At 51.2% G+C, this 13,596-nt stretch overlaps 1 protein-coding gene across 1 annotated transcript; it reads right to left on the minus strand.

Annotated features, from left to right (window-relative positions):
- Positions 1-2,722: 2,722 nt before the first annotated feature.
- On the minus strand, positions 2,723-10,542 carry OTP (orthopedia homeobox). Its single transcript, XM_007518606.1, has 3 exons — positions 10,506-10,542; positions 8,769-9,178; positions 2,723-3,253 (listed from the first exon to the last, which is right to left on the minus strand). The coding sequence occupies exons 1-3, from the start codon at positions 10,540-10,542 to the stop codon at positions 2,723-2,725; spliced, it is 978 nt and encodes a 325-aa protein (XP_007518668.1).
- Between the last annotated feature and the right edge of the window lie 3,054 nt (positions 10,543-13,596).

The following is a 13,596-nucleotide window of genomic DNA, read 5'->3' on the forward strand; positions in this document are numbered from 1 at the left end:
CTTCCTATAATAAAGGTGTGTGTGTGTGTGTGTGTGTGTGTGTGTGTGTGTGTGTAAGGTGGGGGTGTCCTCAATGCCTCCAGTGACCATTAATAAATTTCAAACCACTGGATTGATTTTGGCTAGTCTTCCAAAGGAAGCTTGTGATATCGATCTGGCTCCAATACGAAATCCAATCCAATCCAGGCTTAAAACGCACTGGGCAACCTCCCCCTAACCCCCATCAGACTGCTGAAGAAACAGCAATTTTAACTACTAGGTAGTTTGAGGAAAGTTGCCTCGAGCACGTGGCTAAATTCGAAGCCGGCTGAACAAGACCCTGAGAAGCTTCTCAGGAGGAGCCTCTCCTCAACACTCTCAGGACCACATGAGCTTGGCCCTCCACTTGGGGGCCCTGAAGCCAAACCTCTATTTGCAGATACAACCTCCCACAGCAACACCATGCCTCTTTCCAGGCCCCATGAAGCCCTGGTTCCAGCTGTGGGACGAGTCTGTCAACTTCTCCCTGGTACCTGAGGAACTCAAGGCTCTGGGCCAACACGTGGTCCTTCACTGGGCTCCTCCCTCCTGCCTACAGCCTCCCCAGCACTTGCACAGGTGTGTGGGGGGAAGGGGGCTGTATTTCTTTGTCTGAGGGAGCATGCTCACTGCCCAGCAAATTCATCAACTCTCGGGGCCCAAGTTAGCACCACCCTCAGGCCCCCCATGTCGCATCTTGGATCCGGAGGCACTAAGTTACATTCACATCCCAAAGGCTCGAGGCTGAGCCTTCCTGCCCTGACTCATTGAAATCCAAGCCTATTAAAAGGGGAAGAACCCTCTTTGAGCCCCACCCCACCCCACCCCTATTCAGAGTCATACCAAAAACCATCATTCTCTATATCACATACTGAAAATGATTTTATTTTATCCATTTACATTTAAGTTGATATAAACTTGTCCGGAAAAGTCAAATAATATGCTTTATATTAGCTCAAACATTTATTAAGAAAACCAAATAAATAAGCACAGACAATAAGTTAAAACATATCACAAACTGACCAGTATGTAACAAGAATGCTTTATCTACACAAAACATCGTATTTCACATGTTTGTTCATTCTTCGAAAGCGCTTCTGTTCTCTGGGTTTGGATTTGACCAGCACATGCAGAAAGAGCTGATTGTGTTTCTCTGTACAAAGTTGCAGGATTGTAGATTCCGAGTGCACCGGTCAGTCGGCAGCTGGCAGGGGACAGGACGACCACAGACCACCAAGGGCACAGAGCAGCAAGGAGAGAGAAACAGACAAGGAAGCAAACAAACCCCAGTCCTGAAGGGTCCAGAAAAAGACATGTGGCTTTTGCTTTTACAAAAAGGAATATTTTCTTACGTTTTTCCCCTTATTATTATTGGATTCTTCCTTATAAAGACTTATCAAAATGGGTAACATAATCTCTGCTTTCGTCTACTTCAGCCACCTAATCCACTGGCATGTTTCTCCTGAGAAGCCTTCCCTTCAATACCCTCACACAGTTGTGCTTACGAAAATTAAAATAAATTTTAAAATAAGGGAAAGATTGAAAGCGGTCTTTCCAAGCCCACCGAGGGCTTCGTGGATGGAAGAGGCAAGGGTAGAGAGAGGGTGACAGAGGAAAGAAAGAGAGGCGTTCAGAGAAACGATACAAAGGATAAAGCAAATTACTATCAGTTGGGCCTTCAGATGAGGCGGTTGGTAGAAGATGCTTGTCCTCCCCAGTGAGACAATTGTGCTGTCCCTTGAGCCTGTGTGTGACCTCCGAGCGCGTGTGTGTGGGTGTGTGTCCGCGCACGCGGGGGTGTAGGTCAGAGTGATCCATCCATGGTGCGAGGGTGTGAAGTGTGCGTGTGTGTGTGCGTGTGCGTGTGCGTGTGCGTGTGTGTGTGTGTGCGCGCGCGTGTGTGTGTTCTGCCCACAAACCAGTCCATTGGTGTCAGATTTCAGATCCTGAGTCGACTCCCTGTTAAGTACAATGCGGGAAGGGTGATGCTATATCTGCGGGATGCAGGTGGAGGGGTCGCGGGGGCGGGGAGAGAGAGAGGGGGTGAGGGGAGGCGGCAGCGAGGGGGTCGTAAGGTGTCTGGTTAGAGGTGTGAACGCGAATGCCGCCGGTCCGAAGGCCGGGAGGAAGGCGGGAAAGGGGCGGTGGGCCGGCGGGAGGCGCTGAGCCGGGCCCAGGGGTCTGGGGGCAGGGGCCGAGCGGGGGTCCCGCGCGAGCGAATGCAGACGGAGGTGAAGGCTTGGGACTGGGGTGGGCATAGGGGTAGCGGGGGGGGGCAGGGAGGGCGAGGAGAGGACTAGATGAGCGGTGGCGAAAGCCAGGTCGGGGCGGGCAGGACGCCGGGCAGGGGCCCCGGCAGGGAGCAGGGCCCGGGGCGCGCGCGGGAAGGGTCCGGGGTGGGGGCACCGGGGACGCGGCGGACCAGACGGAACAGGACACCCGGACAGAAGCCCGAACAGGGAGCGGGGGGGCCCGGGGCGCGCGCGCGCGCGCGCGGGGAGGGTCTGGGGGCAGCTCGGAGGACGGAAAAGGGCGCCGGGGCAGGAGCCCCAGCAGGCAGCGGGACTCGGGGTGGGGAGGGCACTGGAAGGGCTTGGAGCAGCCCATGGGGCGGGACAGGACGCCGGGGCGGGAAGCGGGGCCCGGGACGCGCGGGAAGGGCCCGGGGCGGGACAGGACGCCCGCCGGGGCGGGGCGCGGGGCATTAGGTGAAGCTCATGGAGACTGTGTGCTCTAGCGCCTTGCGGCGAAGGGAGGCGATGCTGGTGCCCCGCCACACGTCGCTGCTGTCCGGGGAGCTGCAGAGCTGGGGCGAGCCGGAGACGTTGCTGGGGCCGGGGAGGGAGGCGGGCACCATGCCGGGGAAGGCGGGCTGGTAGAGGTGCGACTGCAGCCCCGCGCCGTTGGAGCCCGCCAGGCTGTTGGACAGGCCCATGGAGTTGGGCGGCGGCCCGGCCGCCAGGCTGCACTGGGACAGCGACTGCGCCATGGCCTGCTGGCGGCCGAGCGCGGGCGGCAGCGGCAGCTGCGACACCCCCGGCATGGCGGCGGCCGCCCAGCGCGTGTCGTTAGCGTGGAACGAGCACAGGCTGTCGCCCATGGCGGCGGCGGCGGCGGCGGCGGCCGACGGGAACTGCGGGAGGCCGGGCGTGGGCAGCAGCGTGCCGGGCGCGCGGAACACGTTGGTGGTCTTCTTGCGCTTCTTCCACTTGGCGCGCCGGTTCTGGAACCAGACCTGCAGCGGGGAGGGCGCGAGACACGGTCAGCCACGAGCGCGCGAGACCCCGGCTCTCCCCCACCCGAGCGCGGGCCCCCGGGGGTCCGGAGGGTCCGGAGGGTCCGGAGGGCAGGTGTCCCGGGCCGCTCGCCGCCGGCCGGCCGGCCTCCCCGGCTCCTCTGCTCGCCGCAGCGCTGCGCCGCCGCGTGTGCGGGCAGGTGTGTGCGCAGGTCGGGGCTGGGCCCACAGGTGGACAGATGAAGGCGAGAAGAGCACGAGCGCCCCTGTGGCTTAATCGCGTGCGGGGGGGGGGGGGGTACAGAATTCTCAGAGGCGCCGGAAACTGGGAGATTGGTGAGGAGTGGATGGCACCGCCAGTTTCAAATCGAAAGACAAAGGAAAACCCCTAATGTCCCGGGTGATGGAGAGGTTAATGCGGCGATGGGTGCGAGGCAGCCAGCGCCACTGGGCGACGGTGTTGTTTGGGGTCACCACAGAGACAGCAGAGCCCTCCGGAGAGACTGATGCCACTGCCACTGATTTCCTCGCCTGGTTCTCAAGCCCTGTCTAAGGGCCACGTTTGCCTACAGCTGTGCGAGTGTGTTGGAATCTGCAAGCAGAGCACTGAACACCCAAGCCTTCTAATCTGTTCTTTTTAGAAACTTACTATGGGCCCTCTGATAGCAAAGTCTCCAATCCTCTCAAGCCGTTCCTTCCATTTGCAAGCTAAAAGCAAATTTTCAGGTCACTACACGTTTATCTCTCTATAGTTCCAAATCAAATCTAACTTTGCTTAGATGTCGTTTGTGTTTGATAAAACACACACACACACACACCTACTTGTTTGTTAACAGTGACCCCCCAATCTCAAACTATACCAGGCAAATAAATATGCCCGTTGGATGTCAAATTCACTACCACCAAATGAAGTGAGCCTTCTTCCTGAAAAATACCAAGTCAGCTTACCAAGATAACCTCCCATCTCCTCACACTTGAACTTGATATATTTTTGATTGCCAGCACGTCTGCTTGGCAGGTGTGTAGATACACATCTAGTCAGCTGCAAGTTTACTGTGCAGAAATAGAAATGATGGGAGGGGCGACATAGCTCAGAAAATGATCGAGTTTCCTCCTAGAATTTGGCCAATGTAGATATCACCACCACATTCATCCATTCGCCCATTAATCCTGCAAGCTTAAGTGTTTCTGAATATGGACCCACCTGACCCAGTGCTGGGAAAGCCAGCTATTCACACTCAGTGACCCACTCTACAGCGTTGCCACCTAGAATTCCTCCGGACAGGGCCGGCACTAGCCTCTTCCATCCTGCCCAAGCTGCCTTCAGTTCACTACTTTCATCTCACTTTGATTCCTATCCATTTCTCACTACCTTTCCACTTCCGCTCCTATCCATTTCTGCCTACCCTAGTGTCTCCACTGTGTAAAGAAGCCTGAACTCGTGGCGTGGCGGTTAATGAGGCAGGTGGAAAGTTGATGGTGGACTGAATCAATGAGGGAGGCCAGTGATTGAGCTGTTAGTGGTCTTCTGCAGAAAGTGACCCTCTGAAGTGGGGGGGGGGGTTGGAGGGGGAGCCCTGCAAGGACCTTGAGCCAAAGGTCTCTCTCTCAACCCACCACTGCGCCTGCCCCCAGTGGAGATAGACCAGATGGAGGGATCTATTTAAAAAGGAGAGACTGAATCTGCACCCAGATGGTCTTGATCCTTCATTTCTCAAATATATGTTGAAAAAAAAAATATTTAAACAGGAAAGAAGGAGTCCTAACAGCCTCAGAAGTGTCAGTGCATCTAGAAGTATTTGGAGGTTCATGATGGACAGGAGGGGAGGAAGGAAGAGAGTAGACCTGAACGGGGGAAGTTAGATGAGAAACAGAAAGGGGAGGGTGTGCCCTGTAGGGATTCAATGGATAACACTTTCCCCAGAAAGGTTTCTGAATCTGCTCAAGCATAGGCGTAAAAGAACATCTGTTAAAGAACTAAATGTGATAGGAATAATGGAAAATCGTGCTCAATTATGTTTGAGGGTTAGTAGGCAAATGATGGCTACAAAATTTTTTATGTTCCATGGCTTACTGGGATTGGGGGAAAAAAATCTGCATGGGGTCTGAGCACCTCCTTTCCAAGCTATGATGCATATGTTTTTCAAATGTGACTGTTTCCACTTGAAAACTAGAGCATGACAGATTAAAATGTAGTCAAAACCTAAGGGAGATTTCTAGAATGCACAGATGACAACTCCAGGAAATATATTAACCGCAGCCCAGCCACAGACCAACTTTGGACTCAGTTTGAGATGCAGCTCTTTCTCAGAAAATGCTTAATACAGCAGTGAGAATCTAATGGGGGTTGGAATTCAAAAATCCACTTTCATGATATCCCCTGTTACAGTAATACAGACATACTGTAAATGTATTTGAAAATATATAGCCCATTTACTTCCCCACCTATAAATGATTCCAAAATAGAGAAAGAGAAGGAGAATATGAGGGTTTCCTCCCCCCAGCAAATACTTTATGAAGATCTCATTGGAATCAGAAAATGATTAATGTGAAGATTCGGGAGGAAATCTGGGGAAGGGAAGCGATATTAAAGCCTGGATCTCAGGTTCATTTCGATCAGCCAGCCGTGAACTCTGGGCCGAATTCATTACACTTTAATAGTGCTGGGAGAGGAAGAAAATGCAATTTCTCATTCCATTAGAAAACTAGAAAATACTCTCAGCTTGTCCCCCTATTAAGATGTGGCAGGTGACAGGGCCATTCTGGGGGACACGGTCAATGGAATTACAGCACATTATTTTTGTTCGTATAAAATATTGAAAGGCAAGCCTGACTGTGCAGAAGTTATTTCACTGATTTGGTTTTTATGTAAATAAAATATTGAAAGTTAATTAATCCGTGCTAGAGACTAATGATTATGCTTATTATATTGCATTTGATCGCATAATTTGCATGATTCTCACATTGCTGCTTAATAAGCCATTCCAGGTTATAAATAATTCTGAAATTGGTTTCTAATAATGGCATGCTATAAAAGGAATGGTTTTATTACACTATCCAGAAAAAGGGGAGCGAGACCAGACACAGACTTGGGCTCCTTGTGAATAGAGGTGCTTCAATCAATACTTGGAAGTGTGAGATACATCTGATATAGGTTTTAAAGTAAGTAGGTTAGCTCACTTAGTATAAAATAAGAATATCTTTTGAAACATGCAATTGCAATATATTGAATGCTTAGATCATTTTTTAATCAGTGCAGTGGCCCACGTACTGAAATGAATGTGTGGCAATCTGTTAACTATAAAGAAAACTATGAAGTAATAATCATATAAGAACATAAACCAATTACTATTTAATTTGAATTTGGTCAAGGAGCCATGGTACAGTGAGTTGTGGAGTAAATACATTTTCCATAAATTATTTTTGCATTACATTATGTAATGTTAATCATTTTGAAAAGTTAATTAAGAAGGTTATGTTGATCTGATTACTTTTTAAACCATGGAACATTATTTTTAAAAAATATTGAAATTGCCATTCTATTAAATTGTTCCTATAAGCAGCCTCAAGCTATTATCATGGTTGAACATTACACTAGAACAATTACTTTGTCTCTTTCTTCTTGCATATTCTTTTGTGTGCTTTTTAAAAAATAACTATAGGGCATAGGTTTTTCTCATTTACAAAATTTTCTATATAAAATCACTAATACGAACCTTTGGAAGACCTAATAAAGCAAAAAAGGCCTCTTTAAAATGTGGTTGTCCAGCTGTATTTTATTTATTGTTCTATATTATATTTTAATTTTACCTAGTTGACCACTTGTCTAGGTTAAACAACAGTATGCTTACTCTTTAAAACAAAAATTGTTAGTTAGTATTTCTCTTGGGGGAAAAAAGCAAATTTATGAATTTTAACCTATACATTTATAGAAAGTCAGTGATGGTGATTAACAGTAAGGAAAGTGTTGAAATAGTTTATTTCTGCAAATATTTGTACTCAACTTCCGATTTTAAAATACATGCAAGGAAAAGAATGTTAGGAGCACTATGTATTAATAATATAATTAGCGCTCTTCTTTTTGTAACTTACTTCCAGTGGCCCATGGCTCGTGATTTCCAAAGCTGACTAAGGAAATCACACAGATTACTATTGAGTAAAAATGTTCACCTGTGTTATACATTGAATCTTCCTTTGCTAATTTGATCCACCTAATGACTTTCGTTTTCTGACTATTTAGAATAGAAGCACACACGACCTTTCTAGGTTAGACTTTCTTTAAATTGTCTAATGTAAACAGAAATAGTTGGTGCTGTAACTGTGTTCACTCTAGTCTCCCTCTTTTTAGACTCATCTCAAAGTCACTAAGATCTTTAAAATGGGTAAAAAGCAGCTAGCACTGATGTTGACTGTCACGGTGACAAAAAACACCCACTCCAGACAGGAAAGGAAGGTTTTCAGCACCCTGGATAGCTGAAGACTAACCGCTCCCTTTAAAAAGCTCTCCTCCAAATGCCAGTTCATGAAATGAGGTATTGTTTTCCTTCTTTTGAAAAGTGTGTGTGGGGGGGGAGTCTGTGGGTGATTATGCTTCTACTTTTACTCTCCAAATTTCACGAGTCCCCCCCCACCCCACCCCCGTTTTCTTCTAAGTCATATAGAGTTGATCATGGGGAGAGAGATGGTAGAGAACAAATGATACTTTCATTCCCTACTTCCTATTCTTTCCTACCCTACATGTTCTTTCTTCAGATTGAATATTTATAATGGAAAGCTTTAATTCCCCTTTCCATATTTCTAGGAGGAACAAGGGTTCACTAGCTTGTGGGACATGTGGGAGGCTGCTCCAGCCTCCACCAATGCTGGTTGACCAAAGCTCACTTAGCTATTACCAGAACTAAGTAAGGGTGGGTAACCTGCCTGAGAAAGGCAGGAGGGTGACGCTCACCAGGGAATCAGGCTGTGGGTTTAGCTGGGGTTTTTGGTTGTTTGTCTGTTTGTTTATTTGTTTTGGTTTTGGTTTTCCTAAGATGCCTAGCTGGGCTAATTTTGTCCCTTTCTCTACTTTCTGCTTTTTCGTGCATCCTCTCTACTTGTTCCACACCCAACCCAAACTCACCAGAGGGCAGTGAAATATTTGTCAATAACTGGAGGGAGGTTCAGCGCTGGACTTAGCAGCCTGGGGGACGCCAAGGTTCCCTTCTCCGCGGTGGACCGGGCACGATCCAGAAATGAAATCGCGCTTTTGAGGAGGTTGTGGCTACACGGGAATAAGGGGCGGAGGGAAATGGAGGGGTCCTACCAGTTCACAAGTTGGGGGTGGCCATTCGGACCAGTTTCTCCACCTGGGAGCTACTACCCCCCACCCAAAAAAAAAAAAATTAGGCAGGTGCAAGGAAGCGCAGTGTCAACGCCAGGCAGGATGGGGGGGGGGTGAAGGGACCCCCGCTCCCTTTGCCGGGGCTGCCCGCGCCTTCCTTGCCCTGCGCCCCGCTGCGCGCGGGCCCCCGGGTACCTGCACTCGGGACTCGGTGAGGCCGATGCGAAGCGCAAGCTCCTCCCGCATGAAGATGTCCGGGTAGTGCGTCTTGGCGAAGCTCCTCTCCAGCTCGTTGAGCTGCGCGGGGGTGAAGCGCGTCCGGTGGCGCTTCTGCTTCTGCTGGCCCTGGGGCTGGCCGCCTTGGCTGGGGTTCGAGCCGCCCTGCGCCCCCGGCTGCTTGTCAGGGTCCTTCGCACTCACCGCCAGCGAGGCCGGCGTGGAGCCCACGGTGGTGATGTCGTCCCCGGGCAGCAGAGTGGCTCCCTCCACCGGCTCGGAGCTGGGCGCCAGGTCCCCGGGATGACCCCCGGGGTCCGAGCCCCCCACGCCCAGCCTACACTTCACGGCCTCCCGGTGGCCCAGAAGCTCGGCGGCATCTTTCATACCTGGGGGGGCAAGGGAGTCGCGGTCACTACTTTCCTGGCGACGCCAGGAGGGCCTGTCCTCCCCGTGAGGGTCTCCTTCTGCCCCCTCCTTCGCGGCCTGTGCGCCCGCGCTCGCCGCCCTACGGAGAAAATTCCCGGGGTGCTCCGCCGGGCTCCCCAGGACGCGGACGGGCTGGCTGGGACCCCACGGCCCGGCCAGGTCCCCTCTCTCTGCAGCCGGCTCCCGCACGAAACAGCACAGATTTTCATCTCTCCTAAAATGAATCATCCCCAATCCCAGTAGTGAGACGTGCCTCGGAGTCCCTTTCATGGGCCCCTGGCGCCCCGGGAAGCCCGGGGTGACTCCTTGTGCGCAGTGATGGGGTGCGGGGTGCGATGCAGCCTCCTCGCTCGTCGCCACACCTACTCTGAGGCTAGCTGGCGGACTCTGCCTCCGACTCTCAGCCAGTTCCCCCTGACTTTCAGAAGACGAACAAGTCTCCGGGCCGTCCACACACACACACAGCCTCCAAAATTAAACCCAGTGAGCTCCGCCTCCCTCCCCCCCCTCAAATCAGAGAAAGTGTCTTGAAAATGGAGCTCCATCCATCACCAACGATTCCCCAAACCGGAAACCCGGAGCAGCAAGCAAACAGCTTTAAGCAAACTTGAATAGGCTCTCGAGATTAAAAAAAAAAAAAAAAAAATTAAAAAAATCAGTGGATCAAACTTGAGAAGATTCAACTTTTTCTTTCCAGAGAAAGGACAGGCGTGTTCCTCTCAGCCATCTGGCAACGCCAAGTGCCTGATTTCAGAATCGCTTGCCCGGGAGGATGAATTTGAGGTTTCTTGTTTCTCGGGAAGCACACTCAGCAAAATCTGCTCGGATTACAGTAGCTTCTCCTTCGTGCCATTAAAAAAAAAAAAAAAGCAACAAATTCACTCATGCTTAGAAGAGGAGAGAAGGAGGTAGTGGCGGAGAGAGAAAAAGTAAGAAAGGAGGGGAGAGAAAGGAGAAAGAAATCCCAAATCAAAGCAAACCAGTAGGAGAAAGAAGCACTCCCGAGCAAATTATAACAGCCTAGATCACCTTTCAAAAAAAATAATAATAAAGGGGGAGGGGAGAGAAAATAAGCAAAAAGTAACAACATTCCCCTCCCGCTCCCCCCTTTATCTACATATTCCATAGATTTTTTTAAAAGACGATGTTAAATCAAATTAAACTTTAATGCAGCACAATTACTTTTAAAGAAATTAGTCCATTTAGGGCACATTACGGTGAAATAAGGAGCAAATTGACAATTTCCTGCCACGGCTGGTCCTGGCCGCGGGCGAGAGGCGCACTCACCGAGCCTGGCGTCTAGGAGGTCCGCGTGAGACAGCATCGCGCACCGCTCCAGGGCGAAAGCTGTTCCCCCCCAAATTTTAGCGGCTTTAAGTTATTTAAAATAGATATAAGCTATAAGCTCTACGATATAGATATATATAGATCACCTAAATGAAAGAAAATTCGGTTTGTGGTTAAAAAAGGGGGCCTCTTGCATTATAATGTCCTTTAGAGAGACGGGGTGGTGCTTAACAGTTGAATGAACCCGTGAGCAGCTCGGCGAGGGGACCAATCAGGAGGGCAGTCTGCAAATAGCAGCGCCGGGAGAGTCCCCCACTCCGCCCGCCCATCGCCCGCCGCCCGCCGCCCGCCGGGAGGAGGAGGCGGCCGCCCTGGTGGCTCCAGTCCCTGCCGCAGCCACAGTGGCCGCTGCCACCTGGGCCGTGCCCCGGGCTCCCGGCCGCCCTCTCTTCCCCTTTCCTCTCCTCTCCCCTCTCCCCTCCCCCCTCCCCCCTCTCCCCTCTCCCCTCTCCCCTCTCCCCTCTCCTCTCTCCTCTCCTCTCTCCTCCTCTCATTCTTCCCCACCGGGTTCTTTCCAAGCACATTATTCCTTCTCAGGATGCCACCCTGCACCCTCCTCTGTGCCCACCTGCTCCGGGTCTCTGATCGAGGATCTTTTGGAGACTGAGGCGAGGCTAGAACCAGAACAGGGCATGACCCCAGGGTGACCTGAGAGTCGCCCCCATCCCTGCCTTTCTCTGGGGTGACATGGGCCCACGGCTGGCCTGGCGCAATGAAGGCACTTCCAGCTGGCTCCCTGACTGCACTGCCGCAAGGCCGGCCTGCTTGGACAGGCCAGATGCCCACACCAGTCCCTGGCCTACTGAGTCCCAACCCCTGCACAGGCCTTGGAGAGTAGGAGTTACTTCCCAGGGACCTCCAGGGCCTGAGAGCACCCAGCACCCATCCCGCAGGGCTCCTGCTATGGGCCCTCTTCAAAGCCAGACCCACAACAGCCTCTGACGGCCAAAGTTTCCAAGTTCAGCTCAGCTCCCAACTCCACTGAAAGCTGTAAATAAAGTCCAGCGCTCTTTATTTTCCTCTGGAATATGTTAAAGTACTTGAACAATTGGAAGTGCTTTTTGCACAAGTGAAGCGAACCATTTCTAATGTTCTGATTTTTCAGAGCCAGCCAACAACAAAGTTTAGATTAGTAATATATTTCTAACCAGAGTAATTTTCAAGATCATTAGGCATTTATGTAATTAGTGCCAAATCTATAAGCTTTTATTACGATTATTAGAGTAAAGTCAGTATAAATTTGTACTAATTTACTACTGTTTAGACTTGGCTGTCAAGCCCAGAGGTTCTTATTGTAAATGATAACTGAGGAAATTAAGTGCAAAATTCTGTACCATTTCTGATCTGCTCCTAAACAATCCGTTTCAATTGTATTTGCAGCAGAACATAATGCCCTTTTAAAGTTATTTGACTTGTATTTTTATTTGCAACCTAGGAAAAATGCCCCACACCCAGACACAATGAAACCTGATATTTACGACCCTCAACTTGATTAACATTGATTTTTAATTCCAAAGTGATGCAATTAAGATTATTCATCTAGTGCAAAGAAAGCATCCATGAAAGGATGGCCCTATGAAGTCTGTTTTAAATAATACCAAGCAAATAGGCTTTTGTTGTTGTTGTTGTTCGCTGTCCAATGGACTTACACAAAACACTGGAAATGGTGCTGGGAGCAGATGCCAGAGGAAGTGTGTGTGTGTGTGTGTGTGTGTGAGAGAGAGAGAGAGAGAGAGAGAGAGAGAGAGACAGGGACCTAGCAAAGAGAGACAAAGGAGGCTGCAACTTCAGGGCCATGTTCTTCCTTCTCCTCCTCCTCTCCAGTAGCCTGTCCCCTCCTCCCGGGCACACTCAGCGTGCACACGGACACATGCACACACACGTGTGAGCGCAGGGCCACCGCCTGGCCGGCTCTACGGAGCTCCGGAGTCCGCTTCTCCAGAAGCGCGGGGTCTGAACGCGCTCGCTCGGCAGCCGCCGCTGCCGCTGCCAGTGCGGCCTAAGTGGGACGCGGGGAGACGGGGTTCAGGCTTGGCGGCGCATTTGGGACCCACACAGGGGTGTCTAGTGTTCTTTCAGGCTTTGCCTGAGAACACCTAGATCTAAAGCAAATACAGTTTCTCCAGTAAAAGCCTTACCCCCACCCCACCCCACCCCAAAAAGAAGAAGACCCCCAACTCTAGCAGCGACAGCGGGGGGGGGGGGGGGACGCGGGAAGCTCGTCCGGACGGGCGGGGCCCTGCGCGCTCTGAACTCGGCTCTGCGGAGCGCACCTGCTCGAGTCCTCCCAGGGATCTGCAGGGGGGCTGTGCCCACCTTGGGTGGAGCTTGTGGGTAATCGAGAAGCGAAAAGGGGGTGGTGGTGGCAGAGGTTGGGGGCGTGCCAGAGGAAGAGACAGGGGGCACCCCGCTTCTCCAAACTGGCAGGTCTGTCAAGGCCTGCACAGCCCGGGACTGTGTCTGGAGGAAGGGAGGGAAGGAAGAAGGGAAGGAGGGAGAGAAGAAAGGAGGGGAAACAGTGACCTGCGAAGGGAGGGGAGGGGCAGCGGGGCCAGAGTCCACAGCCTGTGCCCACCGCACCTCCCACCCCGGAAGCGCAGGCCGCGCGGCGCGCTCCTGCACTCACGCACCGGCTCGTAGATTCTGTTTTGTTGTATCTTTCAGGTCGATAAATAAATGTGTAATAGTTAATGTGAAGACACATCAGAGTAATAACAATGGACGAAATCAAAGGATTATCCATCTCTGTTAGTAACCGCTGAATAACAATGTTGCGTGTGATTGATAGACCGCTTCGTTTTATGACTTTTCTATTGGTCTTGATTTTTATAGCAGTATAAACAAACTAAATCATTTCTTCCAAGATTTTCAGAGCCTAAGTATGGAGGGTGGGATGGGTAGTCCGGAAGACAGGGAAATCTGAGAGTGGGAGGGGGGCTCCTCGGGGGGCGCGCAGGCCGGAGCGGGAGCTGGAGCCCGCAGCAGGCGAGGCGGGGAAAGGCCGCGGTCTGCGGGGAGAGCGCTGGGCCCC

This window comes from Erinaceus europaeus, chromosome 11, assembly GCF_950295315.1.
Source record: "Erinaceus europaeus chromosome 11, mEriEur2.1, whole genome shotgun sequence".
NCBI lineage: Eukaryota > Metazoa > Chordata > Mammalia > Eulipotyphla > Erinaceidae > Erinaceus > Erinaceus europaeus.

Bases quoted from the DNA above. Each gene is read 5' to 3' on its own strand.
- OTP (XM_007518606.1), bottom strand. From the start codon at position 10,542: ATGCTGTCTCACGCGGACCTCCTAGACGCCAGGCTCG. The intron at 9,179-10,505 runs GTGAGTGCGCCT...TTGCCCCCCCAG, and splicing joins CCTCCTAGACGCCAGGCTCG to GTATGAAAGATGCCGCCGAG. The intron at 3,254-8,768 runs GTACCCGGGGGC...TCCCCGCTGCAG, and splicing joins TCACCGAGTCCCGAGTGCAG to GTCTGGTTCCAGAACCGGCG.